Source organism: Crassostrea angulata, chromosome 5 (genome assembly GCF_025612915.1).
Source record: "Crassostrea angulata isolate pt1a10 chromosome 5, ASM2561291v2, whole genome shotgun sequence".
Lineage (NCBI taxonomy): Eukaryota > Metazoa > Mollusca > Bivalvia > Ostreida > Ostreidae > Magallana > Magallana angulata.
The window spans coordinates 29,088,520-29,116,443 of NC_069115.1; the positions used below are offsets into that span (position 1 = coordinate 29,088,520).

At 30.7% G+C, this 27,924-nt stretch overlaps 1 protein-coding gene and 1 long non-coding RNA gene across 5 annotated transcripts; one reads left to right on the forward strand and one right to left on the reverse strand.

Annotated features, from left to right (window-relative positions):
- Positions 1-1,809: 1,809 nt before the first annotated feature.
- On the forward strand, positions 1,810-26,545 carry LOC128184757 (protein lin-28 homolog). 4 transcript variants are annotated; one of them, XM_052854349.1, is made up of 4 exons: positions 1,810-2,037; positions 19,888-19,988; positions 23,190-23,362; positions 23,490-26,545. In XM_052854349.1, exons 1-4 carry the CDS (start codon positions 2,031-2,033, stop codon positions 23,695-23,697), a joined length of 489 nt encoding a protein of 162 aa, XP_052710309.1. In that variant the 5' UTR covers positions 1,810-2,030; the 3' UTR covers positions 23,698-26,545. The 4 variants fall into 4 exon arrangements, with proteins under 4 accessions (XP_052710309.1, XP_052710308.1, XP_052710306.1 ...); XM_052854348.1 differs by lacking the exon at positions 1,810-2,037 and adding an exon at positions 6,264-6,546; XM_052854346.1 differs by lacking the exon at positions 1,810-2,037 and adding an exon at positions 13,679-13,945.
- Positions 6,187-13,486, reverse strand: LOC128184759 (uncharacterized). Its single transcript, XR_008243777.1, has 3 exons — positions 13,279-13,486; positions 12,399-12,481; positions 6,187-6,270 (listed from the first exon to the last, which is right to left on the reverse strand). It is a non-coding gene; the product is annotated as an uncharacterized LOC128184759 (long non-coding RNA).
- Positions 26,546-27,924: the final 1,379 nt, after the last annotated feature.

Genomic DNA, 27,924 nt, shown 5'->3' on the forward strand with positions numbered 1-27,924 from the left:
GTACGAATACTTTTTTCATATGCGATTATTTCGGCAACAGTTTGATTACGATTTACGATCCATATCTAAACTTTTCGCTCGCCCGAATATTTTGTCGTTCCTGCTCGTGCGCTAATTGTGAACAGGCCTTTACAAAATACATCTGTATTGTTATTACAGACAAAGACACTGGAAAATGTAAATATATACTGATAAATGTAGATTTCATACAGTTTGTAAATTTTTTTTTTTTAAAAATCAACATATATATCTATGTGTGTTCTCTTTCTGTTCGTCCAATTTAGCAAACACGTACAATCCTTGTTACCGAGGCTTTAACAGCTATTCATTTAATTTTTTCATTCATTTTATTAAATTTTTTCATTTTCATTCATTCATTCATTCATTTTAAAATCAATTTTAAATGTCAACATGTACATGTAGGTACAATAGAGACAATCGAGTAAACTTAAAGAAGATAAAACAGTCCGGTAAATACAGACTTACAATTAACTTAATTTATTCATGCTTTTCCAAGCTAGTGTTCAACCATTGACCAAATTTCGGCCAGCGCTTGGAAATTACATAAACATAAAATACATGTATATGATAATTATTTTTTTTATAATGCCTAAACTAAATCTCTTACAATCACTATTCAAAAAAGAAATTTACATTATTTTCCCCGAAGTTCATGTTTATTTTTTTTTTTAAATTTCATCCTCTAGTTAATCTTTCACCAAATCGTTAATATACCACAGTAATTCTTAATGTTCTGTGGTAACAATTGCGACTTATGTTTTAAATTTGTCAAAGATGCACAAATGATTTTCTCATGCGCATGAGTACTTAAGGTCAAGATCTACATGTAGTAAATGATTCCAGATTGTCATTTCTGTGCTTGAACCATTATGATGTCATAATTGATTTGATGATTTTTTTTTTTTTTATGTAGAAAATAAAACAATATTTTGACATTCTATCTTTAATAACAGGAAAAGTAATCCCGGTACCAATATTCAATTTGACATCATTTTAAAGAGGTGGTCAAGAGCTTGTTTAATGCCGTTTTGGAGAGACCGTAGGCAATCTACAACTGTTGATATATTTCATTAGTCAAAAATGGACAAAACTCCGAGATTTGTTACTTTTATCCTTCATATTTCACAGAAAATGGTTGTTTAAAACAATATTTTTCATTGTGTTTACCAAAAATTTAAGCTCCGGTACACCCTATGAAGCTTATAATGCATCATTAAAAGAATATATATCTTGAATTTCATAAACCTGTAGGCACCTTTTATTTACTAGATCTTGACCTTAAGAAAAAAATATCAGTCAGATTGACGTTGTAGGTCGTAGCATATTCCTGTATGTTCTAATTAATATTTTACTTTTTTTTTTTTTTTATAAGAAATTAAACTTCAACAACAATACAGTTGCTGCGAGTATCGTCAATGCAGACCAGCGTCTGATTAAATTTCAAAATGAAAAAAAGAGAAAGGAAATATAAATCCTTTTCTTCTACAATGAATTTCATTGATTCTCGTACTCGGCGACTTTTCTCTTTGGAAAATAAGTTTCATTTTTTTCCTTCTGTAAAAAAAATGTAAAATCTCGTTTCAAATAAATATGTTGTTGAGAAAGCAATTTAAAAGAAATCCCCATTAAACTTCCCGATGGGTCCTTGATAAAACCAGTAACTATACTGACCATCGCTTGATGGGCATATATACATCGTTAACATCCGTACGCGCTGAGCTAGGAAAGTAGGTCACGACCCTTTACCTGACATTATTACGCAATAATCTGACCTCGACGCTATTTGCGGATTACTACAAATTGATAACTGACCATTCTACGGTTAAGTTTTAATTACACACTTTCCAGGGTCCGTTGCGGGTTTGTGTCTGTATGTGTGTTCGTGGAATATTCGGACCTGGAGGTTAGACATGCGATGAATTGTTCGCTGGGGATCTTAGTTTTCAGTGCGGACGCAAAGTTTCTGCATGGATTATTTTGTTCATTTGTAGGATTACTTTCTGAAGACTATGTCAGGTAGGGAATATTCCTTATTTTTTTTTTACTTCCTAGAAAACCATGCATTTACTCGCTAGGTTTAGTCTATGACAACTAACTATTCCCTTTTTCGCATGCTATCTCCATTTTTTCTTGGTCCCTACTTTAAGCAATTTGACGTTTGCTATACGCCTGTATCTGATTCTATTTTTTTTAAAGGGTGAAATATCTACTGAAGTGACAGTATCGAACAGCAAGTCGAGTTCTATTTTTAATTATCGAGGACAATTTAAAAAGACAATACGATTCTGAGTATTTAATTTAAAAAAGGCTATCTGAGATTACATCGTCTTTGCGCGAACCACTGATAGACACACAGCAGATTTGCAGCTAAGTCAGTGCTGTAGATAGCATAGGTACTGTAGTTTGAGCTGGGGTGTTACGTAAAATTACGAGAAGATGGTTGAAGTCATATGAGACAAAAATCGATACTTGTCCAGATATTGACCCCCGAGTCGGCGTTTCTGCCGACATCCCAGGGTCAGTGTGCGGAGTACACATTGGACACGTGACACTGCTCCATTTTTCTCCGGGGAATCTTAATGAGTACGCAGTAATTTGTGTGCGCGTGTGTGTGTGATTGAGAGAGAGAGAGAGAGAGAGAGAGGGAGAGGGGGGGAGGTGTTTATCTTTACCTTTTCACTACCGGTATTATGTTTGTTTATCCCGTACTTCTGCCCAGTAGCTTTTTTTTTCAATATTTTTATTGAAATATTCAAACATGTCCGATTATGATGTTATTCTTTAAACAGGTTTATTTACTTTTGACCACAGACTAGTATAACCATTTAACAAGTGGACGGTTGTTGATTTAGATCTCAATACCTGCTACCGCAGATTTTCAGCCTTTTGGGTTTTTAAATTGAACATTAAAACCCGGCCCCGACAAAAGCTATTTTCTAATCGGATAAAGACAAATAAAACCAACACAGCACAAAGTCAAACTTTCAGGTGAAAGAAAAAGTCACCGTTTCTTGTGTATGTGTGTAAGCTAAGACTCTATATTCGTCTTTGTAGAAAAAAAAACTTTAGTAAAATCCGTTTAATTATAAAGCGCTTGAGACATGATACTTATACCTACACCCTGAGAGCGACCAGGAGAAGTGATGATCTCTGGGTCAGTTTTGCTTGCACTGTGGGCGGTCCATAATAAAGCCTACATGTACTTGTAGGTAGGGTCACTATTTAAAGACGTACCTTAAATTTGGCCCCGCGTTCAACAGGTCAAAGTTTTCTTTTACATTAATGGTGGGAAAGGCTCGCGATTTCTATCGAGGTCAGTTACCTGACTGGCCAGGATGTAGATATCTAGGTCATATATTTGATTATTTTTTTAATAATGGATGAAATTTAATTTTATTAGTTTTTAAAATCTCTTTAATGCAAAGAACTGAAACCAACCTATAATGTTTTATACATGTACTTAAGTATAGTATCAATATTTTCAAGAGTATTTGCATGGTATCATATTACTTTGGAGAACAATGTATCATATTACTTTGGTGAACAATGTTACTTTATGAAAGTGAAATAACTGGAATGTTGAAACAGTTTAAAAGTCTATAATGTTAAATTTTGTTATTATTTTGTACTTGAAATAGGTAAATCAGGCACAACACAAATGTGTACTTTTACTTTATCATAACATGCATAAATAATTGATAATACACATATCTGTATATTTTTTTTATATCAAGTATACGTAATATAAAGATTTCTATTGTGCAAGAAATTAAATTTGGGCTGCTACTTCAAAAATTTTGATAAATAAAAATTTATGTAAAAGAAACAGTGTTATCTATTTTAATTCAGAAAATAATAATTAAAACATTTCCACAATGACAAAATAAAACTGTACAATACGTCTTTCATTTATTTGTAATAAGACAAACGAGAGAAAAATGTATATGTATGAGAGAAAATGCATGTACATTTTTTTTAAATGCTTGTTATGGGGATAGGTGATTTGTTATCCATTTCGCTTTTATAATTAAAAAAACCCACCCAACTACAAGAAATTCAGCAGTCATATGCCTTTTAATAGAAATGTAAAAAAAGAGTTACATATTTACTGGGAAATGGACACCCTCCTCTTAAAATCACCGTAATATTAGATGGAAAACAGTTTCTCAACAAATAATTTTATGTCCGTTCGGCAGAAATCAAACAGTATTTTGGAAGGATAAAGAAAAAAAATTAGAGAAATTGGTTCAAATGTCGGACCTCCCGTAGAAAGAGATTATTATTAGCGCTCTTGCTCGCTGTTTTGTCAGGTACAAAAACACCATCTGAACGGTTGCGCGTGACAAAAATCATCAACAAAGCCAATGATACAAGAACTCGAGGGGTACCGCTCGGGTTATTAGTCATAACGAGAAGGCCCAGTTTCCCTTTCGACACGGCTAATAACTTTATCTTAATCTTCATTAAATACAGCTGATGATGCAAATTGTTTTATCACCAATCTCATCCCATCCCCCACCCTACCCCAAACCACGTAAGAAAAATTAACAATCGCGCAAAATGTTGTTTCTTTACTTCCATTGTGAATGGAAATATATGTGACGACTTTTTTTTATGCTGTAAAAATTGTAAAGGACAGATTCTGGTTAATGACTGTAGATTGATGGCGACGTCTTATTTCTTAATTCAAAATATTGATCGTGGTTTTTTTTTTCTCTCAACAACTAAAGGCTTTTTTTTTCTCGTTGAACCAATGGTCTTTTTCTTCTTTTCTTTGTATCCTGTTTCTTTTGATGATTTTGTTTTCATTTTTGTTTTAAGGTGAATGTCTAGTAAATAAAAGGTGCCTACAGGTCTATGAAATTCAAAATATAAATTCTTTTAATGATGCTTCATAACAATATCTTTGTTTCATAGGGTGTGCTGGAGCTTAAATTTTTGGTAAACACAATGACAAATCATGTTTTGAACAACCATTTTCTATGAAATATGAAGGATAAAAGTAAGAAACCTCGGAATTTTGTCCATTTTTGACTAATGAAATATATCTTGAATGCCTACAGTCTCTCCAAAACCGGCATGAAACAATATCTTGGTCTCCTCTTTAAAATGATGTCAAATTGAACATAGGTACCGCTACTACTTTTCCCGTGATTAGATAAAGAATGTTAAAATAGTGTTTTATTTTCTACGTGAAAAGATTCACCAAATCAATTATGACGTCATAATAGTTCTAGCACTAAAAAGACAGTCTGGAATAATTTACTAGATCTTGACCGTAATTTCTTTCATCTATTCGTTTGTTGCATCTTTTAAAGGTACATGTATACACTATGTGTTTGGTATTAATTTTGAAGTTATACAAGTATTTTAAAAAAATATTCTTAAGAGAAATATCAATTTTTTGATTAAATAATTTTCAAAAGAAGAGAACATTGTGAATAAAGAAAGAGAAAAGTGGTTTTTTTTTTGGGGGGGGGGGGGGGGAAAGTTTCAAATAACTTTTTTCCTTCACAAATTATGCTTGTGTCAAGAGCATTCTTAGATTGTCTGTTTTATTCACAAAGATTAAAATGCAAATCTCATCATTCTTTGATTTAAACATATATGTGAAATTAATAACAATAATTATCGAATTGAATTTCCTCTCTAAATTTCTCTGCTGACCTCTCACTAATGTTTAACCTTTCCTTAAGGACATTCTCCAATTAGCGGCCCGCAAATAGTTCAAACTTCTTGCAGTATTTGGCTTTTGCACAAAAGCCCCGTCGGTCATTCTTGTGTCACTTTGACCCGCACGTGAGCACGTGATTTTCTCCATGAACCCGACTTCACCTCCTCTCTGATACATCGTCTGCTTTGGTATCTTTCCTTCAGAGTTCAATCAAAATTAATACGTGCAATGGCGGGAAAAACCGATCTTGACGCCTGTTTCCTTCAGACATGGATAACGCCAATAGATAATATATATTCGTGATCAACACAACAAACTATAGACTATTTAAAACAAAAACGAAACTAGCTTAGTTACAACAATAATTTGACACTAGCCGATCCTCGTTTCACCGAGTTTCTTTTTCTACGTTGTTTTTTGGTCTCCATTGCATTCATTTACCTCATCCTTGGTAGGAATACACACAATTGATTTCAACAGCTAGCGGTCGTAGGGGACACTCATATCTATTCTCTGCTTTACATAATATATGAGAAAGAGGATCGGCGTCAGACGTGGACGATGTAACATTGCAGCTGTTGAAAGAAAGGCATAATATTTAATATAAAAAAAAGACAAAAAAAACCCCAAAATAATTAAAATACTAATTCGCATTGGGCTAGGAATTATGGAAACAAACAATATTTCGAACTGCGACGAACGATTTTTACAATGATGGCGCATGTGAATCAGTTTCATTATCCTGGGGAAATATAGAACATTATGCACGCTAGACGTTCGGCTCTGGTCTTCTTGGGAATATCATTGAAGTTAAGGTTTTCCGACGTCAGATATGCAATATTACGTTGAAGGTAGGTTTGATTGCGAGACTTAACTTTATATTTACAACTTCTGTGGAATCTTGAAATATCAAATATATTTATGTAATCTTAATTAATGATGGAAAACTTACGTGTACGTACTGGTCATATATATATATATATATATATATATATATATATATATATATATATATATATATATATATATAATAAATACCAATTTTTGCGAAGAACAGAGATGGGTGTAGAAAAATGAGCATCGCCATACGCCATAAATAGAAACAAGTACTTAGTTCAGAAATGATGCAATTTGACTATGCAATTGTTGTTTTAAAACTTCAGACCAAATTTATAGTTGTGAATATTCCCTATAATCTTCTACAATTTTGATTTCTCATTGATTAAAAAAATTGCCATCAAATGTTTCTTGGCTCTTCTCTTAAGAAGTTTTAAAATGATATTTTTTTTTACTTTGTAAATTAAATAAAAAATAGTTCTTCACAAAAGACATTTATTTCGTTTCCTCTTAGTTCAACTGGACAATTTTGTGAATTGAAAACCGAGAATAAATCTTTTATCATGCAAAATAGAATCAATTTCATTAATGTACTGCATGTGTAAAACTAACCGATCCCAATTTTTTCTTAGAATTTCTTAATATGAATTAGTTCTGTTTATAAACTGTAATATTCGTAAGGGCTATTCTTTAAATTGCTTAAAAACCCCCATATAATTCAAATATCATAATATCAAATATCAAATGCTCCGAGTTGATCCCTAGGAAGTAGTTTTAATCTACAAATCCTTAATGTAGACATCTTGAACATTGTCCTCCTAGTATTACATGTTTGATTTACCCAAGTTTACTTCTTAAAAAATTACATCGAAATTTATGTTTCAAAAAATGTTAAATTTTGCTTATATCTTTGCTCAATAACTTAAGTACTTAACTCAAGTAGCTATAAGTAGTTCGCAAATTTTAGAACACATATATGTACATTCTCATATATAGTAAAAATTGACAAAAATACATTTTAGCACTCACGAATTTCCTTACTCTTAGATCGCTATAGCTATACGTATTTTCTTAATTGTTATTATTGCTACACAATCTTGAAAATCAGAACCATTGCTGTAGAAACAATTATAATTTTATAGCCATCTATTTGCAACTGTCCTGGTAAAAATGTTGATACCTATTCATTGCAGCCATTAGCATAAATGCCCAATCAAGGTGAACTAAACATATTAATGGACAGTCTATATGATTGAACACATGTTTAAAAAGTTAGATTTCAGTCGTCTTTTATCTAGCTACATTCATGTATATAACATAAATAACATAAATACTTTTTAAGTTTAATTACGTATAAACATTGATAGTTTGAGTAACGTTGCACTCTTTAAGAAAAATAAGTACGTACATATACCTATATGAAAATTGCTAATTGACATACAATATTTTTAAGTTAGTTCACTTCTTTAAATTTCTTACAATAGTATACACGCAAAAACACTACTAAGATTATATGACGTCATTCTGTGAACATTTCTTTAAAATACAATGCAAATAGAATTTGAAAAAAACATGTTGAAAACAAGAATAGTTCAAGAAATTTCTAATGTTGTAATGTAAAATAACATTTCTAATGCCGGGTGTTATGTTCTTCGAATATTGCTGATCTATCGCTTTTGATGTGCTTATTATAAACCAACATAGTTAAATTAAAAAGTACCAGCATATTTTACACATCACTTCAAACTTAAGCTTAAATTTCTAACGATGTGTGGATCAAGAAAAGAACAATCTCCTAATTTGAAACATTTTATTAAAAAGTTGAAGTGATCTGTAATACCGACCAAATGAGAAATCTTATTACCCCCCCCCCCCCTCCCATTCTAATTCTAAAAATCTACAAAAATAGACAAATAAAAGAAAATACATTCAGGGCATGAGAAGTGATCTGAAATTCATAATGTGAGAGGCTATGACATCATAGAAACGCATATCCCTTGCAACAAGTATCATATAATATTAATTTCAGAAGCATGTTTTTCCTAATTACCGGAGAAGATATAAAAATGATATCCTATCATCACGTGTTACCAACATTAATATTGTTGAAGTATATGAAGCAATATTTTTGCGATGTCGGAAATAAGACCCACTTTTTATTAGTATGATAAACATAATAAAGCCATATAAAAGAAAACTTTTTGACGATGCAGACGGTGTCAGTGCGCATGTGCGTCAATAAACTTGCGACATCACGTGATATTGAATATCTCAAACTGAGGCGCTTACTATCTGACTTGGAGAATATAGTAAATAAAAAAAAATGTTGATATTTTTTCAAAAAAAAAAAAATAAATTAAGAGTTCAATCTATAAATTGGAGGAAAAGTCAATAACTTGATATAGTTTGATGAAAACAGTCACATATTTATTCTTACTGAAAAACATCCGTTCGTTACAATATATGTATTTCTAAGGAAATTTTTTTTAGAAAGGATTACTTAAGACAGTTTTTTATATAATTTTTTGTGTATCAATTTCTTCTAACTTTTGAGTGGATAAACAAGTTTGTTGCGACAACTGTACTTAATTGAAGTTTTTGTGTTCTAATCCCAGGTGTAATATGCCGTTTATTGACTAAAACGAACAAAAAGGCGCCTCCCTCTCTCTAAAATAATCAAATTCTAAAATTCTTGCGGTCTAATTCTTAGAAAACTAAAGTTAATTTCTTAGTCGCAGAACAGTTCTGTATTAACACAGACGAAATCCTCTTTTATCACACAAACCTATTTGAGAGTTACATTAGTTTTAGCCGCCATGATGACGTGTCAGGAGCTGGTCGTTTCTGTACTCGTAGTCTTCATGACCACAGTGAGAGAATTGGTATTGAATTGCTTGAGATATCTATATTTGACCTTTTTAGTGCTAATTAAACACGCAAGATTACGGGTCATTCAAACCTTAGGGGTGGTTACATAACGAACCTGTTTCCTTGCCCATATTCTGCTTAAGCATTACTTTTTATACGAATATAAAAACATAATTCATTTCATTCCATTAGCTTTTCATATCTATTAAACTCACCTGAACTATGGATCCAATCGAATATTGTGTCCTGATTTGCATATTATCAACGGACATTGCTTTAAAGTTAATTCTCACCTGATTTGGCACAAAAAACAGTATTAGAAAGGTTTTCAAATTTGATATTTTATTTGAAGGTCTTTCCAGGATTTTTAAACAAACATTTTAGTGTTAAAATTGATGTAAGACAGAGTTTGTTTCTTCAAATTGACATGCAAACAAGCTAGTGTATACAGATTCATTTTTATCGCAATATCGCAAAGAAGAAACAACAATGCAGAATATTCACCTCAAATCTCTCCTGTTAACATGTGAAAACTATGCATTTGCTTTTAGCATTGTTAATCTGTCATATATGTTCTTTTTATTGGCTTTTCACCCAAGATACATTTTTTTTCAAATCCAAAATATCGATACATGTCATTAGATAGGCCGTTGTGAATTAACAGCTTTTTTTTTTAAGGGGGGGGGGCAGTTTTGTTTTTATATAAAAAAAAATTTCTAAATGTCCTTTAAAAAAAGAAAAAAAAGCTTTAAAAATTATTCTATCTTTTTGTAGAAGTTCAACGAATGTAATAAAAATCCTACAGAGATTTGAGTTGATTATACATTTGTATTTTAAATCACTCAATTTCTGTAGAACGTTTTAATACCATACAGGAAATTCTACAAATACTACAAAAACACCAATATGTTGATAATTATTTTTATGCAAAGGTCCATTTCAACTGGCAGGTGTAATACACATATCATGGTATAACAAAAGCAGTTTACTTTATCATCTATCTATACAATAATCTATCTAATGCTATGACATATATGGATTTTTCGAAAACTGCGCCTAAGACAGGTGCAAAAAATATCATCTTGACAATGGCACGTTATCTTATAATTATATTATACGTTCAGACTCCCAGTAAACAAAGGAAATACTACTACACAATCACTCATTTGTCATTTAATCTCTCTTACTGTTTTTTTTTTATCAGATTTAAAAGAAAACACAGTATTTAACATATGTTTAAAAATGAATTTAGCGAGAAAAAAATTCGTTTTGAACTTATATCAAATTTACATGAATACAATATAGGAGACGGATTCACGAATTACTTCCTTATAATAATGAGCAGAGAAGATTTGATCACATCAAATTAAAGCGAAGAACAAAATATTAAACGTCGTATTCATAAGACAACCTAACTGCACATTTATACATATTTTAGCTGATACCCCCCCCCCCCCCCCCACACCTCCCAAACAAAAGCCCCCCCCCCCCCCAAAAAAAAAAAAAAAAAAATCAAAAAAACAAAATAAAAAAAAAACCAAAAACCCCCAAAAAACCCCAAAAAACCCAAAATCAAAACAAAACAAAAAACAAAAACACAAAACAAAACAAACATACAACAATAAAAACAAAACAAAAACAAGGACAATATACGTGAGATTATGACCAGTAACTAAAGTGTGCAGATTTCCATTGTACATGAAAAGGTTTATGAAAATAATTCAAAGAGTCTTGTTGACTGTCGAGCATGTCCTTCGTTTTCAGTAGTAAACATGACTTTTTTATATATTGATGATTACTTGTCCTTGAATATAGTTTTTATTTCATTTTATCAAAATCCACCTGAGTTCTATTCAACACATCTGACAATACACTCCCTTATAAAAGAATATATCAATCCTTTCTAGTTACTGTTGCACAAGGTCAGATTGTATTTTGCATTCTAATGACAAAGTATTGATTACACATTTTTTTCTAGCCTAAAGTTTGTATTCATTAAAGGTATTTGGGTCATTTGAACGTGCAGTACTCTTCTCAACAATTTCCATCATATTCTTACACGAAAAGCATGATAGTCTGTATAACTATGGTGTATTTTTATTGTATGATTTCAAAGATTAAGTAATATTACAAATTGTTACCCCCTTCTTCAAGTACAATCGAACGATCAAACGTCTAAAACCATTATAATGTGAGTAAATCCCGTTTAACCAATTAACTTGATTATCTCCCTTTTTAGATGGTAAGAAAGGTATCTTTACTACCAGAGAGAATGACATAAATATTTAAAAAATAATTCACTTAGTTAAATTTCGAGCTGAATAAAAATAGTTAACTTGATAACAATTTATCTCCATGGAACTTAAGTATTTAATCGTAGTACAGTAGCAATGAAATTAAATTTAGACTTGTAAATCCGCTCCTATATGATACGCTATACAAGCGTTTCGCAGAGGAGCGGATTTTCAAGTCTAATTTTAATTAGATTATCAAACGTAGTTAAATAATTTTGGATTAAACAATAAAAAGAACAACTAATTTGGAAAGTAAGCAATGGTTGAAAAAAGGTTGAGAATATTTATGTTCAGTATATTACGAAACAAAAGAAAACTCACCTGCTAATAAAACATTCCTACAAAAAATGTTCCTTGCATCCAACAAGTAAGGACCGTTCTTGCTTGTTCACAATAAGTTTTAAAAACAAAAAGAGTGATGAATTTTCAGTATCTGAACTTTTATTTGTTTTTGTTTCACGTTCAAGCGTCTCTAGTATGGAATTGCACCCATTGTGAAGTAATGTAACGTTTCCTTAATAAATTATTACAAAAATTAACCAAGATTTGTACTTCATCGAAAATCTTTAGAGAAGCGATTTATTAAGGGACATGTCAAGTCCTTCTCTGTCAAACTAATTTGGGTGGGGTCGCTTTTTGGCTACACTTGAAGCTAAAATATCTAAGATATACATATCATAATAGTGAATATAAGAAAATCTTACCTAAATGAAGAAAAGATGTGGTCAAATGAGTTAAAACAGTGAAGATGTTGTTGACTTGCAAATCACTTGATCTCAACCAATTACTAAATGTTGAATCATTTAAAATCATTGAATTGGTATCAGGTGAATTCCGCTTAAGTCTTAAGTTTTTTTGGTATCATTGTTTACGTTGTATAAAACATTAAAACGGAATTTATGATTGATATAATCTGAATTCATCTTATACTCAGAATATTTATTAATATCTGAGCAGCGAACGTGTGCACAATTGTCTTTTACAATAGAACAAATTTAGGGATGCCATACAATAAGTATCCTGAATTTTAAAACTGACTACAAAATGACACACATTTTAATCCTTTTGAGTAACAAAGTAAAATGTTCCAATTTTTGAAAATTCACATTTTTTTTCATCACAACTATAACATCCTATTATACACGATTAAAGGCTCATTAAAATTGGTTTTTTTTTTTTGGTTTACTTATGTCCCACATATTATATCCGATGAAATTTGGGCATTGCAAAAAATAAATAAATAAACATTTAATGAAAAAAAAATCAATTGAAAGTTAGCATTAAATTATGAAAATGATATATGAAGCTATATGTGTCTAATGTACTATATTAAATATTTTGACAAATAAAGAGTGAATTTCACTGTTTCGTTAAAAACATAAAAGAAAAATGTACAAAATGTATGAAATATCTGTTTAACGGCGGGGTATTGAAAGTGAGCTTGAAAATATATGAATCGATATGTGTCTAATTTACTTTTTTAATATTTTGACAAATAAATAGTTTTCACTGTGTCGTTCAAAACATAAAAGAAGATATGTACAAAATGTATGAAGCATCTGTCTTAATGGCGGGATTGATCACCTGTGTTGTTTTTCCCCCTCCCGTTAGACAGTAGTATTGACGCGGTGTTATCGCTTAATGCCGTCTGGTCATCCCGACCTTGACTTCTCAGTGTATCCTCAGTCAGAGCTGATGACCGGGCGACAGAGAGGGGAAAGCTGGAAAGCAAGCAAATTGTTACAATCGCATTATCAAAATTCTTCTCTCCCAAAACTAAACAATTTTCTCTCTCATCGGAGTAGGATCTCAACTTTCAATGCCATGAACGTTTAACATTTAGTTTTCACAATAGGAGCAGACTCTTTAAAAAAAAATAACTGGAGAAAATATCAGTATTTTTACCTCCACGTTCGGTCATACTCACCGTGTGTCTATCACAGTGGTCAAAAAGTTAGCAATTACAAACCAGTGAGGCGTGAAGCCTCGTAAGTTAGGTCGAGAAGGCTTGTTTGACCAAGTGACCGGCGCAACACCTTTCTATCGCATCGTCTCTATCTTGTACTGTACACAGACAGTTGGTCCTTTCTGTGAGTTTCCCTCACCATGAAGGATTATACAAATCATGTCCATCTGCAGAACTCTTCGGGTGCAAACTCTCAGCTCCTGATGCAAGGCACAGCATTATGGCATGCTTCTACTTCTCAGATAGGATATATTCCAGCCGTCCAAAGTGTTAATGTTACAAATGGTAAAGACAGATAAGTAAAAATGTTTTGATTTTTAGTTAAATATGATCTATTCTAACATTTTCAATTAAAGAACATCCCTGTTGGTTATCATGCGTTTAAAAAATTTTCATATGTTTTGACATGCATGTATAACTGGTTGTAAATGCCAATATACTTTTATACATATTACGTAAGTTCATCAAACATTTTTGTTTGAAAAAAAAACTGCATTTAATTGTATAGTGACATTCATGATATATTTGTGATGATATAGACAAATATTGATCATTATGTAATTGGTCGCTAAAATAAAATTGAAAAATTTAAGTTCTATTTGACAATCAATGTCTGTGTTAAAGATCTTTTAATCTTTTAATGACCAATGACTATGTTAAATGTCCAAGAATGGAATAATGAAAAGAGTATAAATATTAATTGCATAATATGCTCTTGAAAACTTTTTGTGATATTAAAATGTAAATGCAAGATATGCACTTTGGGGTTCTTGTCAAATTGCATTTCATTTTGGAAAAAAAAAAATAATTTGAGAATAAAATTCTTTTCATTAAAATGACACATTCCACCTGTATGGTTTTTATGTTGCTATAAATAAAACCGGATAATATAGTCTGAAGATTTTAATTAATTTTAATATTACTCAATTGAAAGAAAAAAAGCAAATAATACTTTAAAATAAATTTAATACGACAAAAAATTTAAAAATTCCTGGTCTTGAAATATTGAATATTGAAAATATATATGAATTGTACATGAATTAAGTATCTAATTATTTCAGGTAACTTTTCTGAGTACTTTATAATACTGTTGTAAGGAAAGATAGACTTATTTATTGCTTGTGTTTGTTGCAGATTTTTACAATTTGTTCATCAATGATCATAATAGAAGAGTATCTTTGTACATATACCAGCATCTGTAAATCAGTATATATAAAAGAGTGATAATTTTTAGGAACAAAGCAATGTTGGTATACATGAAGAAATCTGCCAGACAAGTGAATGTAATATAAAACAGTTAATGAGGAAAACCCACCAGCATATTGTTATCACAGATTTCTGCCAATCTAAGCAACTAATGAATACTATATGTATACTATCAGAGGCATATTAGCCAGACAAGCTATTCATCATTAATAAAATGTGGATAATATATAGAGAGAGACACATTGGTCATATAAAGTGCTTCAGTATAAATAGTTATTGTATATTTTTTGTAAGTATTGCATAAATGTGAAATATTCTTGGTCATTTATTTACAAATATCATGAGTCACTGGTTTATATATTTTAAAACGCGTTTTCTGCACTTTTCGTATTTAAACAAAAAGGGGGATCTTGTTGGATCTCAGATATAAAAAAAAGAACTATTAATTGTCGACAAGGAGTGATAAGTAATGACTTAACTTTATGACATGGAGGATATGATTATAGCTGTGCTTATCTTTCACTTAAACAAATTATTTTTTATTTTTTGAAGAAATACGAAAGTTATAAAAATTCATCATAATGACTTTTTAACATTTTAAGTGAATATTGTTGAAAAAAATTAAAAATGTTCACACATTTTCTTTTTAGAAGAAAACCATTTCAAAACTTTTTCATATTCATAATCTTTTAATATTAAATGTTTTTTTAATATTTCACTCTTAGTAACAGTAAGTGTATTTTTAAAAAAGAAAACCCTTCCTTTTCATATTTATTGTTGCTGTCATTTGCTCAGCAAGAGTCGCTGCCTGTTTAATTCTTATGCGAGCTATCGCGATTTCAGCAGAAGGCGGAGCATAGCTGCGCAGAAAAAATATCATTGCACAACCTCATGAATATTCATGAGTTGATAATAAGATATTGTGCACGATGCGATCGAAGTGATTTAATAAAAATACGTAAAAAGAAAATAATAGAAACTGAAAAACGACATTGTAAATTTTAGTGTCTTAAGTATAATTTGATCATTTAATGGTTTTTCTGCTTTTGAAAATATTTCCTATTTAGCAGACAAATTTTCACCATTTTATGGTCTTTTGTCAATTGTTTGATTAAAAAGGAGAGGAAAAAAATAGGAAATAGGGATACTGGAAGTTGAGAGCGGATGTACGTCTGTAAGGAGGGGGCGCACCTGCTTCTATCTAGAGGACATAGTGAAGCAGAAGCATGAAAGGGTCATGAACTCGCGTCGTTTGGCTGGACAATTGGAGGAAGGAGGTCGTCGGCAGATGCTACTAAATATCTCACACACAACTGTTGACTGTTACATCCTTTTATAAGGGCCACGTGGCACTGATTTAGAGACAAATAGAACAGTTGACATGGTCTTTAAATCAAAGTTTTTTTTAAAAAGAAATATAAAGGTTCTTTGGGATATTTCCATATTACATTTGAAGTGGACACTTGAAATTGGGGTCAATATACTGAGAACGTTTTGAAAGAAAGCAAAATTACAGATAATCCTCAATAACACCCGTCTTTGTAATTGTAACGTAATATCTTTGTAGTATAACGCAAAAGCGAATGAATCAATGTCGTAGGTGGCATTGTTTACATACACTCCTCATGTTAAATTGAGGTTAACGGTAGGTCTTTTTCTCGTAAGAATGTGTTTTTGAAGTGTTTTGGTGCACGTCATTTGGAATGTACACCACGTTATGTATGTCATTGAACTATTTTATTATCTGACCTGAATTTGTTGCCTTCCGGATGTGGTTTGAGGGGGCATTGTATAGAAAGAAATAAAGAGAGCATGTGTGATAATCCAAAGAATTATCAAACATTAGGATCGCATCACATGTTTACATTTTTAACTCATTATGATAAATTCTGCGGGGACAAGGTAGCTCGACTTCACGGCTGACTATGAGCATCCACGGATATTTATAAAACTGACCTGACCCAGTTGCACCATGCCGAATCTTAGTAACGGACGCGCGAAGGGTTTCCGCTGAGTTTTTGTGTGGCAGCTAGAGAATATTGACCCTTGGCCGCGCGTTGAGGTCACAAGGAGAAAATATCTTTGGGTTGAAACGCTAGATATCTTCGATCGGACGTACTTCCACTTCGTCGAGTTCATGAGGATAAGCAATGAAATCATATTCGTAGGCTGTAAACAAGAATTGATTATAGATTTAATGTATCGCATCTAGCGTCGGCATCGCTTGGTCAGTACTGACCTACTTAACTAGTGGTCAGCCAGGAGGTGTATCGCCAGCGACCTTGATCTATAATGATGGGAAATTACCATGAACAACTCTAAGAAAGGGACGTTATTCAGAATAGATCTCAAAAACTCGAATGAGTTCATCGTAGCGAGAAGGACTAGTTTAAAATTAGGCACTGTTTTCAAAAATCTTTCGAGGATGGATATGTGGTGTGTGACAAGTTAATAGTTTAGGATTCAATTGTTTTCTCTTCATGGACCTGATTTTCAACCAATGACGCAGGAGAATGGGAGGAAATGGAGGAGGTTGTAGATGCATTATAGAGTGATTAGATTCAATTGTTTTATATTTTCCTATTTTTAAAGATTTAATTTGTCATTTCTAATCTTATATGTCATTTTCTGAAATCGTAGTCTGGTTATTTTGTTCACGTTATTTTCATAATTATATGGTGCCATACTTTTCTTAACTCCGATTTTCGAGAGCTACATGTGTGATTACTTGGATTTTATATGGAAAATTAAAAGTGAAAGATTAATCCAAAATAAAAGAGGAGAAAGCTGATGTCATCAGAAATAATAAATTAATTGTTTATACTACTCAAAAAAAGCTTAAAAACAGATTTCTATTGAAAAGGTAATAGTAAACAATATTCATTCAATTTAAATCTGATATTTGGAAATAACTTTCTCTGAGAATTTTTACAGCACTAATTCACCCTTGACCTTTGCTCAATGAATCATGGGAGTGGCTTGATACTACTACTCCTTTTCATTCTATCAGGATTATTGTTTTCCCCAACATTTACTCATTCCTATCTTTGTTAAAGATGGTTATTTCACAACTGGGTGAGTAAATGTTTTGCAGATATTTTACTTGATATTTTAATTCCCCCTAAAGATTCATTTGCTTTGAAGTAAGATTTAAAAAAAAATCATTTAAATGTTTCATATTCATTCTAAATTTCATTGGCAAATTATTTAAAAACACGTAACATCTGAAAAACCTTTTTCAAGAATATTAATATTGATAAAGTATTATATACACATTCTGTTTCATCATGATCCTTTGAAAATTGATTAATAAAGTTTTAAAATTGTATTTCTTCATAACCACAACAGAATAACCTTATTTATGGGAGTTAAACCAACACTAATAAATAAACAGGCTAAATAAAAAAAAATCCAACCTCTGGATTGCCTTGGGCATGTGGCTGGACACTGCTATTATTTACGAGTGCTAAGTCTAGTCCACTTAGTGTTTCAAGTTAAACAACCAGTCGGTAGCAAATGTTTCTTAAAGATTAAAATATGTTTTCATTTATTTTTTATTTTACTGTTACTGTGTGTGTTAAAATGTTGTTATTTTAAACACTTCTTTGAAAATCACTAAAAGTTTAAAGAAAAGACATCTCAATTTTTTAAATTGATTATTTGTATCTGTTATTAGCATACTTTTTTCCACAGTTTTTGAAGAAAAAAATATGAAATTGCCTAGTGGCATGACTGTAGAAGCTTTTTTACTACATGGCAACAAAACCTATGTCATATTTTGTTTGAGTTATTAGTACATTAAGTTTATTTGTTACACAACAGGCCTTCACCTGTAGTTGCATTTAAAACAATTAAAATATTTATTATAATTTCTGAACACTTACAGTCTTTAGAAAAAACTATTTAATCTGCTTATATAAACACACTTTATGCTGAAAAGCTCTCTTGTATAAATTATATATATTTTCGCAATTTTTTGGGTTGCAGAGAAAGTGGATAATTAGTAATTTTAAGTTGATATAGGACACCTAAGCCAAATAATTAGACACTAAGAAAAAGTTTTGCATTGGTTCTGTTACTTCTTTGCTTCAACAGGATATTTATTCTTGACCTGCCAATCAAAGCCCTTCAAACTCTTCAATTCTCTGAAGCATAATAAAATGTAGCCAAGTGACCATTTATAATAAATATTTACATGTCATATGTATGGAATCCAGCTAGCTGATTTATTATAGATAAGGAGCAAATACAATCAGAACTCATCCAGAATGGGTTTGATTTGTTCCACTGAATAAACAAATGGTATCTCATGCTATCAATATATGTTATCTGAAGTTAATGTGCTGGAACTGGTATATAATTTCTGCTTGTTGTTTTCTTTAAAACCTAATTTGGTTGTTTAAGAAAATGTGATAAGTAATAGATAAAAAAGATAATTTAAGAAATTTAAATATTGTTGTTGATATTGATGGTGTATTTTGCAATGTTTATAAAAAATGTAGCAAAGACTTGTTTTTCATACATTAGTTTCTCCTCATACTTTACCATCGCTCCTCTAGTTTTATACAGCATAATTAATATGTCATTTTACTTTAAAGGGAATATTTTTTGTGCAATAAAATTTGACAATTCATGTATAAATATATACAAATATAAATATATATTGCAGAAGACAATTATGCTAAACCAATTAAAGGTAATTCATGGAATTGGTAAATGTGATAGTTAAAGTATTGATACAATTTCATATTTTAAATAAGATTGAAAGAATGAGATATAAAGGGGGAAAAAGAAGAAAATAGTAATTTGATATTTTGCCTGTTCAAACATCAATGACCTTATGAAATAAATGATGCAGTATGCTCCTCAGTACGTATCCACTCCTTAAAGACTCTTTTTTCGGATTTGAAGAAGTGTTGAAAAGTTAATTGAAAGTTTGACAGTGTGTGGTTTCTTTTCAGCCCTCTCTTGAAATGTTTGTGTATACAAAATGGCTGCCATACAGTGCAATTTCTTTACAGGTGGTGGGCGGAAGAGGGGCCGATGTAAATGGTTTAATGTGGCCAAAGGATGGGGCTTTGTTACCCCGGACGATGGGACACAGGACGTGTTTGTTCATCAAGTACGTAACGTTAACTCATTAAGTAAATTTTAGCTCACCTGGACCGTCTTAGCATCACTAGATTTGTTCCGACATGTATATCTGTATTCCGAATGTCTGTTGGCTCTTTGATGTTATTTTCCTCAATTTTCGTAGATCATACTACAAGTTACCTTGAACAATATTATTACGTGTTTACCATATTGTTTTTGAGAGTAAATTAATACGAATTTTATCGATATGAAGTAAGTGGGGTAACTAAATCTATAGAATAATTCATAAACAAACTGTAACTGTAGTGATGTGTACCTCTTGATTATGTAAAGTAATAGGCAACGTTTCCATTTTTTCTTAAAGCAGGAAATAATAGCGCACATTAAAGCGCAGTCTCAGAATATGTGCAGTTATCTCAGTATACCTTCCATGCTCATTCCGGATTTATCCGGGTTGCGATTGCTGAGTTCCAAAATGATTTTTTACTAAATGCTTTTTTATATTACGTCATATCCTCCTTTTTAATCTTCACGTCATACGAACTGGTAGTTTAAAATTTTTATCTGTTAAATTATCATTATTTGCCTAACAATTTCTTATGCTTTTTTTGAGTCCATAAAGTAATATTGCATGTTAAAAGTACTAGCCAAAAAATACCCATTTAATTTTCTTCATAAAATTAAGTCTGAAAATCATGATGACATGACTTCTTCAATTTATTCTATTTTTTGTTTAAATAAACCATCAAAACAAAAACTAAAATACAATGAAATTTTCTAAAACTTTGTTATCCAATTTCCTAATGCTATATCCATTGTTTCCTTTTTTTTTAAATTTCACTTTACCTAGGGATTCAATTTAAAACAATGTAAACGTCACTTTGTTATTATAACCCTGTTTATATCAGATTGTTTCTATTATTTGATTGGTGTTTAGTTGGGGTTGTATGTTTCTATCTAATGATGAATAACTTTATCAACAATACATTCTCAATTTGGATAAGAATTAAATTGATCAAATTTACATTTCAAACTCAACATTAACAAAACTGTAAGACATCAATCATAAATAAATGTTTTTGCACTGTCAACATCAGGCACTGTTATCAGATTGCTTTAAGCCTCTTCAAAATGTTTACAATGCTTTCAACTAAATAATGTAATTCAACATAATATTTCAAAATATTGTTTCCCTTTAAATTTTTTAAGTAAATAAAATTGATGGAATTTTTTAACAGTAGCATCTGCAAATAATCATCATGAAATGAGATTTTTATTTATGATTATTATTTTATAATTATTTTATTTTATTAATTAAAAACGTAACAACTTAAAAACGTAAAAACGTAAAAACTCTGAGTTTTTTTTATTTAGATAATTACATTCTGTACAATATTGCATTTTTAGCTGGTAAGTAACATAAACGTTGAAAAACACATTGAATTATTTTATTTAGATAATTACATTCTGTACAATATTGCATTTTTAGCTGGTAAGTAACATAGACGTTGAAAAACACATTGAATTATTAATACATTCAGTTCTCAAACAGTCATGAGTTTTCTGTCTTTTTATTTTTCAGGAAAAGACTTTGAATTAGATAATATACTTACCAAAACCAAATTTTACTTTTAAAAAATAAAAATCTGAGTTGAGAAAACATTGAAAGTATTTGAAGTTTATTAGGCTTCTGCTTTGTTGTTGGCGTAAATAAAGTTGAATAAAACTCACATCAAAATCTATAAGAGTAAACCATATGTATACTTTTATTTAAATTCATGAATGAATTAAGGAAAACATTCGGGTTCAGTTAAATATACAAATTGAGAGGAAAAGCATTTTGTTTGTAGTTTTGTTTTGATGTAGTTTTATACTATAGACATTTTATCAGATGTTGAATATACATGATAAAAGTATGAAAAAAAATTGTGTTAGGAAAAATTAAGGAGTCAAAAGATAACGTTGATATTCAACAACAATCTTACTACGTTAAATGAAACTGCATAGTAAAAGTGCATATAAGGAAAGACCATGTTTTAAATGATCTATTTAAAGGTTTCAATACCCTTGGGAATGCAAAATCAATGTATTGGTACGGTTTTCAGAATTAAGATCACTTGGAAGGTCTTCGTCATGTTGCTTACATTTATAAATGACGTGATGACTTTGATGTACTCACCATTTACTGTTTCACAGTAAAATACTAGTATACACTAAAACAGTTTTTCTCAGTGAAACACAAAAATACCAAAATTGAGTTGTTGTATTATTATACAGATGTTTAAGAGAATTATACATGTAATGGCTTAAACGGGAGAGGCGGACTGTCGTAGTGTGTTTTTCAAAGTTTTTAAAATAACGAATACAATTACCTGATGTTTTTGCCAAATTCTTTAAAGTTTAAAGTAAGCAGAAATTGTCCTGGATTAAAAGCTAAATCTATTTTTCATACCAGGCCAAAAGATCATCATTTTAGTATAATTATTATCAGTTTAAATGAATCAGATAACTAATTAAAATTCTGTAAGAAGTCAATGATTTCATTTATGAACGTATGTATATCTATTATTTCTTGAATGATATACTTAATTTATTTTGATTATTAAATTTTTTTTAAAAAATGTAAAAAAAAACCACCCCAAAAAACTAATTTTGGTATATAAAAAGATTAACGTTATTTCTTTGTGTTTAAAGTGGGAATAACAGAAAAACAAGATGCCAAAATTTACGGGAAACGTTTGTTTTTTCACGTTCGGGGAAATCTGATTTCTAAACCTCACTTAGAAGACAAGTCGATGGCGCTAGTCTAGCGTCGACTGTACGTTGTTTATAACTAAATCAATAAGTACAGGAATCGCTGCTCTTAGGCTCTCTGCCAGGATATTTCATCCTAATGTGATGCAAATAGCCTCTCGGAGAAGGGCGTATTGAGAATATATAACCTTACACTCTGTCGTGTATCGATTTCCGTAATATATGTATTTATCCAGACGAAATGTCGTAGGAATTTGAACTTACAATTGCAGTAGCTTATGATCAAGATGTAAAGAAAGTACATTTCAGCACATGACTTATTGAATATTGAACTGCACTTCAAGTTCTCTATAGAAATTATGATACAAATGATACTTTACCTCAAACGCCTGGTTATACATATTTTAAAATATAATTTTTCTTATATGCAAATTAACAGCTTTGAAATTTATCCAATTTGTACTTTCTGGTGTAGTCTGTTGTCCACAAATCCGGATTCAGAAGCCTAGATGACGGAGAAGAAGTGGAATTTGAATGCAAACCTTCAGATAAGGGCGTAGAAGCTACTTTTGTTTGTGGACCTTCAGGAACGGAATGCAGAGGAAGTTCAAGAAGGCCGCTTTCTAGAAAGAAATTCAGGAAAATAAGGTACATCTTATCTCTCATAAAAAATTGAAAAATGTTCAAACCAATAGCAACATCGAATATGTGTATTTCTAGGGACAATATCCAATTTTAAAGATTACTTGTGCATATTTATTCCTCATTGTTCTAGGTGCTACAATTGTGGTGATTTTGGAAACCATATTGCTGCCAAATGCCCACATGGTCCTTTACCAAAGAGATGCCATAATTGTAAATCCACTGAACATCTTATTGCTGATTGTCCTATTCGAACACCCGAAAAACCACTTGTTCGAAACGGAAATAATGGTAATATCGGGCTCGGTGATGGACATAGTTCCGGAATAGGAGGTCTGTGAATTTTAAAACGTCATTTGTTGTTAACTTCGTGGTGAAAATAAGTTTTGTAACAATGATTTTATCTGTGTGGATTTATTATGTGTTTTTAATTTGATTCAAATATGATTGAAAATGCTGGAGCGAAACTAGATGCAGCGGATATTTTACTTCATTTTCCTTATGAGCAAACCATCTGCACCGTATATCTTAATGTGAAACCACGACAAGTGTGTAGAAAGTCACCCGTACTTTTCGTGAGTACTATCTGACAAGTTCTACCTTTGAGAAATAGTGCTGAAAAGATACATTTTAATAACGTAGTCATATTTTTGTACATTGTTGCTGTTTTGTCACGTGATCGAGTATTACGTTATGATTTGTTGTGCAGTTTTTTGCTTTATTACTTGTGTGTTTCACATGATGTAAGACTATATAGCAACCATATCTACCTCAACGGAGGAATTTTTAAAACATTTTTTTATAATTTTTCATGTGTGTTTTCTGTGTTTTTATCCGTATTTCTTAATCATTTTATAAGTATCAATCAATGGGCGCTAAGAAAAAAACGTGCAGAAGAGTTACAATAATAATAGATATTTTATACATTATATTTTCTTAAAACATTACACTGATGAAAAAGAGGAAATACAAATAAAAGATGAAAGAGATAAAGTTCATATACAAAATTTAAATGGCAGCTGTACCCTGTTTAATTATTGAAACACAATTAATTTATTTATGACTTGCCTAAAAGGTTTTTTATATAACTAATGAATGAAATAGTTGTTTTTCAATTAAACCTACTTTTGAAGCAAAATTATTACCGGATTTTTAAAACTTAATATGGCTGTATTGCATAATTATACATTGGACTAAACGGTATTTAAAATTAATACTTATATTTTGTTGACATCATACATTAAAATTCTCCTTTGAGATGCCTAACAGAGCTATACGCGCATTTTATAAAATTGTATAACTTGTGAAAAATTTGCTATGTGAATTTTCACAACTCAATGATTAAACAGTTGGTACTGGAGACTGAAAAATTCAAGGTGACTTAAAACATTTTTATCATTGGCGGGAAACATCATTTTTGTATTTGGCGCGAAATATTTCTTTCTTTATACTTTTCTTTTCTATATATTGTGTTTGTATCTGTATTTAATTTTTGCACTTTTGTTTAAAATCTTTCTTGTTAAATAAAACATTCTCTAAGTTTTTAATGAAAATTAAGAAAGCTTTAAGGTAATGTCATATATTGATATGATTTTTTTTATATAAGCAATTTTTGAAATAGAAAAGCCCTTCATCATTTACAAAAATAAAAACACAGGCTTTGAATATTAATACTCAATGATGATGAAACATATGTCTTCTAGAGTTATGATAGTGGATTTGTTCATATATGTATAAAACTGTTCTTGCCAAGAAGTATTTCTATTATCTAAATAAGTTAAGTTTGTTATATTTAGACAACGAAGCCTTATAGTTGCACTTCTTTGAACACAGCTTTTAAAAAATGATCACAACGAAAAGCAGGGCGAAATAACTTTGGTAGCCACCCTTGATAAAAATACTAGTATTTAAAAAAGTAATTGATTAACAAAACAGCCATGACTTCAAATTTGATGAATATTGCGTCCGTAATATATGAAAAATATTACTGAAAAATGATACGGAAACTGCTAATTATCTGAATGTTTGAAAATTAATTTTCTTGGTAAATTTAGACTATACAATGTTTTTATCCTAAATGATGGCGGCAAAAAAAAATCTGCATCATCTATATACTGCAATTAGAGACTTTGCTGAAACAAAATCGTTAGCACTTGTTAATGAATACCACTCGATGTTGTGTTTTAAAAAGGAGAGGTTTTATGGGTGCTTTGATACCAAAGAGTTTCATTTATACGCAAATTTGAATCAAAAAGAGAATCAAAGTTTGTTTTTACTGGATTCTGGTTACCGTTGATAATGACAAGTACTATCAATTTAAAGATTTTCCAGGAGTAAATATTCAAACCCTATGAACATTACTTTATTTAATGTCAAAAAATTTCCGCTGAGGGTTATTGAGTTCTATGTAGGATTTCTTCTGTTATGTTATATGAACCAGTCTTTAGAATATTGTCAACCAATTTTGTTGTTTTATTATTTTTTTTTATATTGGTTTTATTTTTCTCTGTTAAACTATGAGTTGCTCCTGATTGATCATATGTTGTTACAGTGTCCCATCCCAGTGAATTGGGTATGAATGTGGAGGTTTTACCAGTGTTTTTTCTGTCAAATTAAGCTCATCCATTCAGACAAATACCTGACACCTTGATTATCACATTTAAAATTTGCATTTCCCTCCCAAAATTTTACCAATTCGAAAATATATATCACATTTGATATATTCTTTTTGTATCTGATTTGGTAATCAATGATAACTTTCAAAAATATTATTTTGTGGTACTTTTATAAATAGAGGTTGCTTGCATTTTTTGCGATGTTTAGAAAACAAGACAAATTTAACCAACGTTCTAAAACTGCTACACAATTGTATATCCAGTGTGTTTTAATACATTTGATTTTATGAATTATATGAATTTGGTAAATTCTGAAAGTCATTAAATGTTGAATAATTACATAGATATTTGTACAATTTTTATAAAGAAATGCTGTACTATACAAACATTAAGTAACTGATGCGTCATTTACTTAAAAGCCTTTTAAACTGGTAATGTTTTTTTGTTTTCCCAATGGTTTCTTCAATGCATTCTCATTTCATCGATGTACCAGTCTGATTTTTGTGGTAAAACCTTTACTAGTAGTTATATGTAGAAAAATATGGACAAGAATAAAATCTTAAACAAGCCTTTCGTCTGTGTGAAATGAGTTTTATTTTTGAAGCAGTGCAGCGTAACTCTCTCACGATTTGCCACTTATTGCAGAAGAATCCTCTACATTGCTTGCATCAGCGACAACATGGCTGATTCATTAAGAAGATTGACTACTTTCTCAATGTATCGTCTCATCACTTTAGGGTTCATAGACGTCACATTGAAAATCAAGTCACTCTTTATGCAAAATACATGTATTTGCTGAAAGTTAATGCTTTCGAAAATGTATCAAAGTATATATTTAACCATTTGATAAATGTAAGTATATATATACTTTCTTATATTCTAACTGGCTGTGCAAAAATGAACAAAAATACTTTCATGATTTTATAATCCATTACAATTTTATCTAATAGCGCAAGCATATGATAGGGTGTATATGTATATGTGTATACAATAGCAATTCAGTTTCAATGTGATGGAAACAATTTACATAAAAACTAGTATTCGTTCTTGTCTTTTAGTATCGAAAAAGGTCATTAATTGAATGATAAGTACTTTCTGTTATGTCAAATATTGCAGAACAATATACTCAAAGACTTTTATTACCGCAGAAAAGCCAAAAAAGTATCACTTTAAAACGTTGGTGTTAAAAACGCTAGACGTTTCAATAAATCATCCGCGACGTACTTCGATTCCATCACGTCTGACAAAGAGAGTGATGTCTAGAAAAACTATTTCGTCGGAAGAAATATACAGTCGCCTAAATCAATTTTTCTTACCCTTACGTCCTACAGTTACAGTATTTGCAATTCATTTTAAGAATGGTGACCACATTTAAGACATTCGTGCATATTTTGAGTTAAATATGAATCTTTACATTAGTAGATAAATAAGGGATTTTGAATTTTTGAAATATTAAGCCATTGTAAAAGTTCTGCCCCAAGAATTGCTCCCTAATTGTTACTTTTTTACTAATATTGAAAATTCAATTCCACAGAGCACACAAAGTAAACTAGAAATGGGCATGTTTGAACCTGGTGTGCCGTTTCATATGTAAGGTTCTATATCAAACAATTACCAGACAGTATCTATGATCTTAAAAAAAACGAGATCGAATTAAGAAATGGGACGTCTATTACAACTTGAAACATTAATGCTCGACTTAGTGTACTATATTGTTTGCTTATAATAAATGTTTTAATCTAAAAGTTTGTTTAGATGGGTCGCCAATTACTGTCCGAAATCATGGCTTTTATTAATATATTTGATGCTTACGAATTATGATTTTAAAAAATATCAAAGTACTGTATTTCATTTTATGTGTATTAATCGATTCTCAAATCAAACGGATTACGTATACTCATTGATAGTATAAATTATCTAGACTAGTTTTGTTTGATATTTAAAAAAAAAATA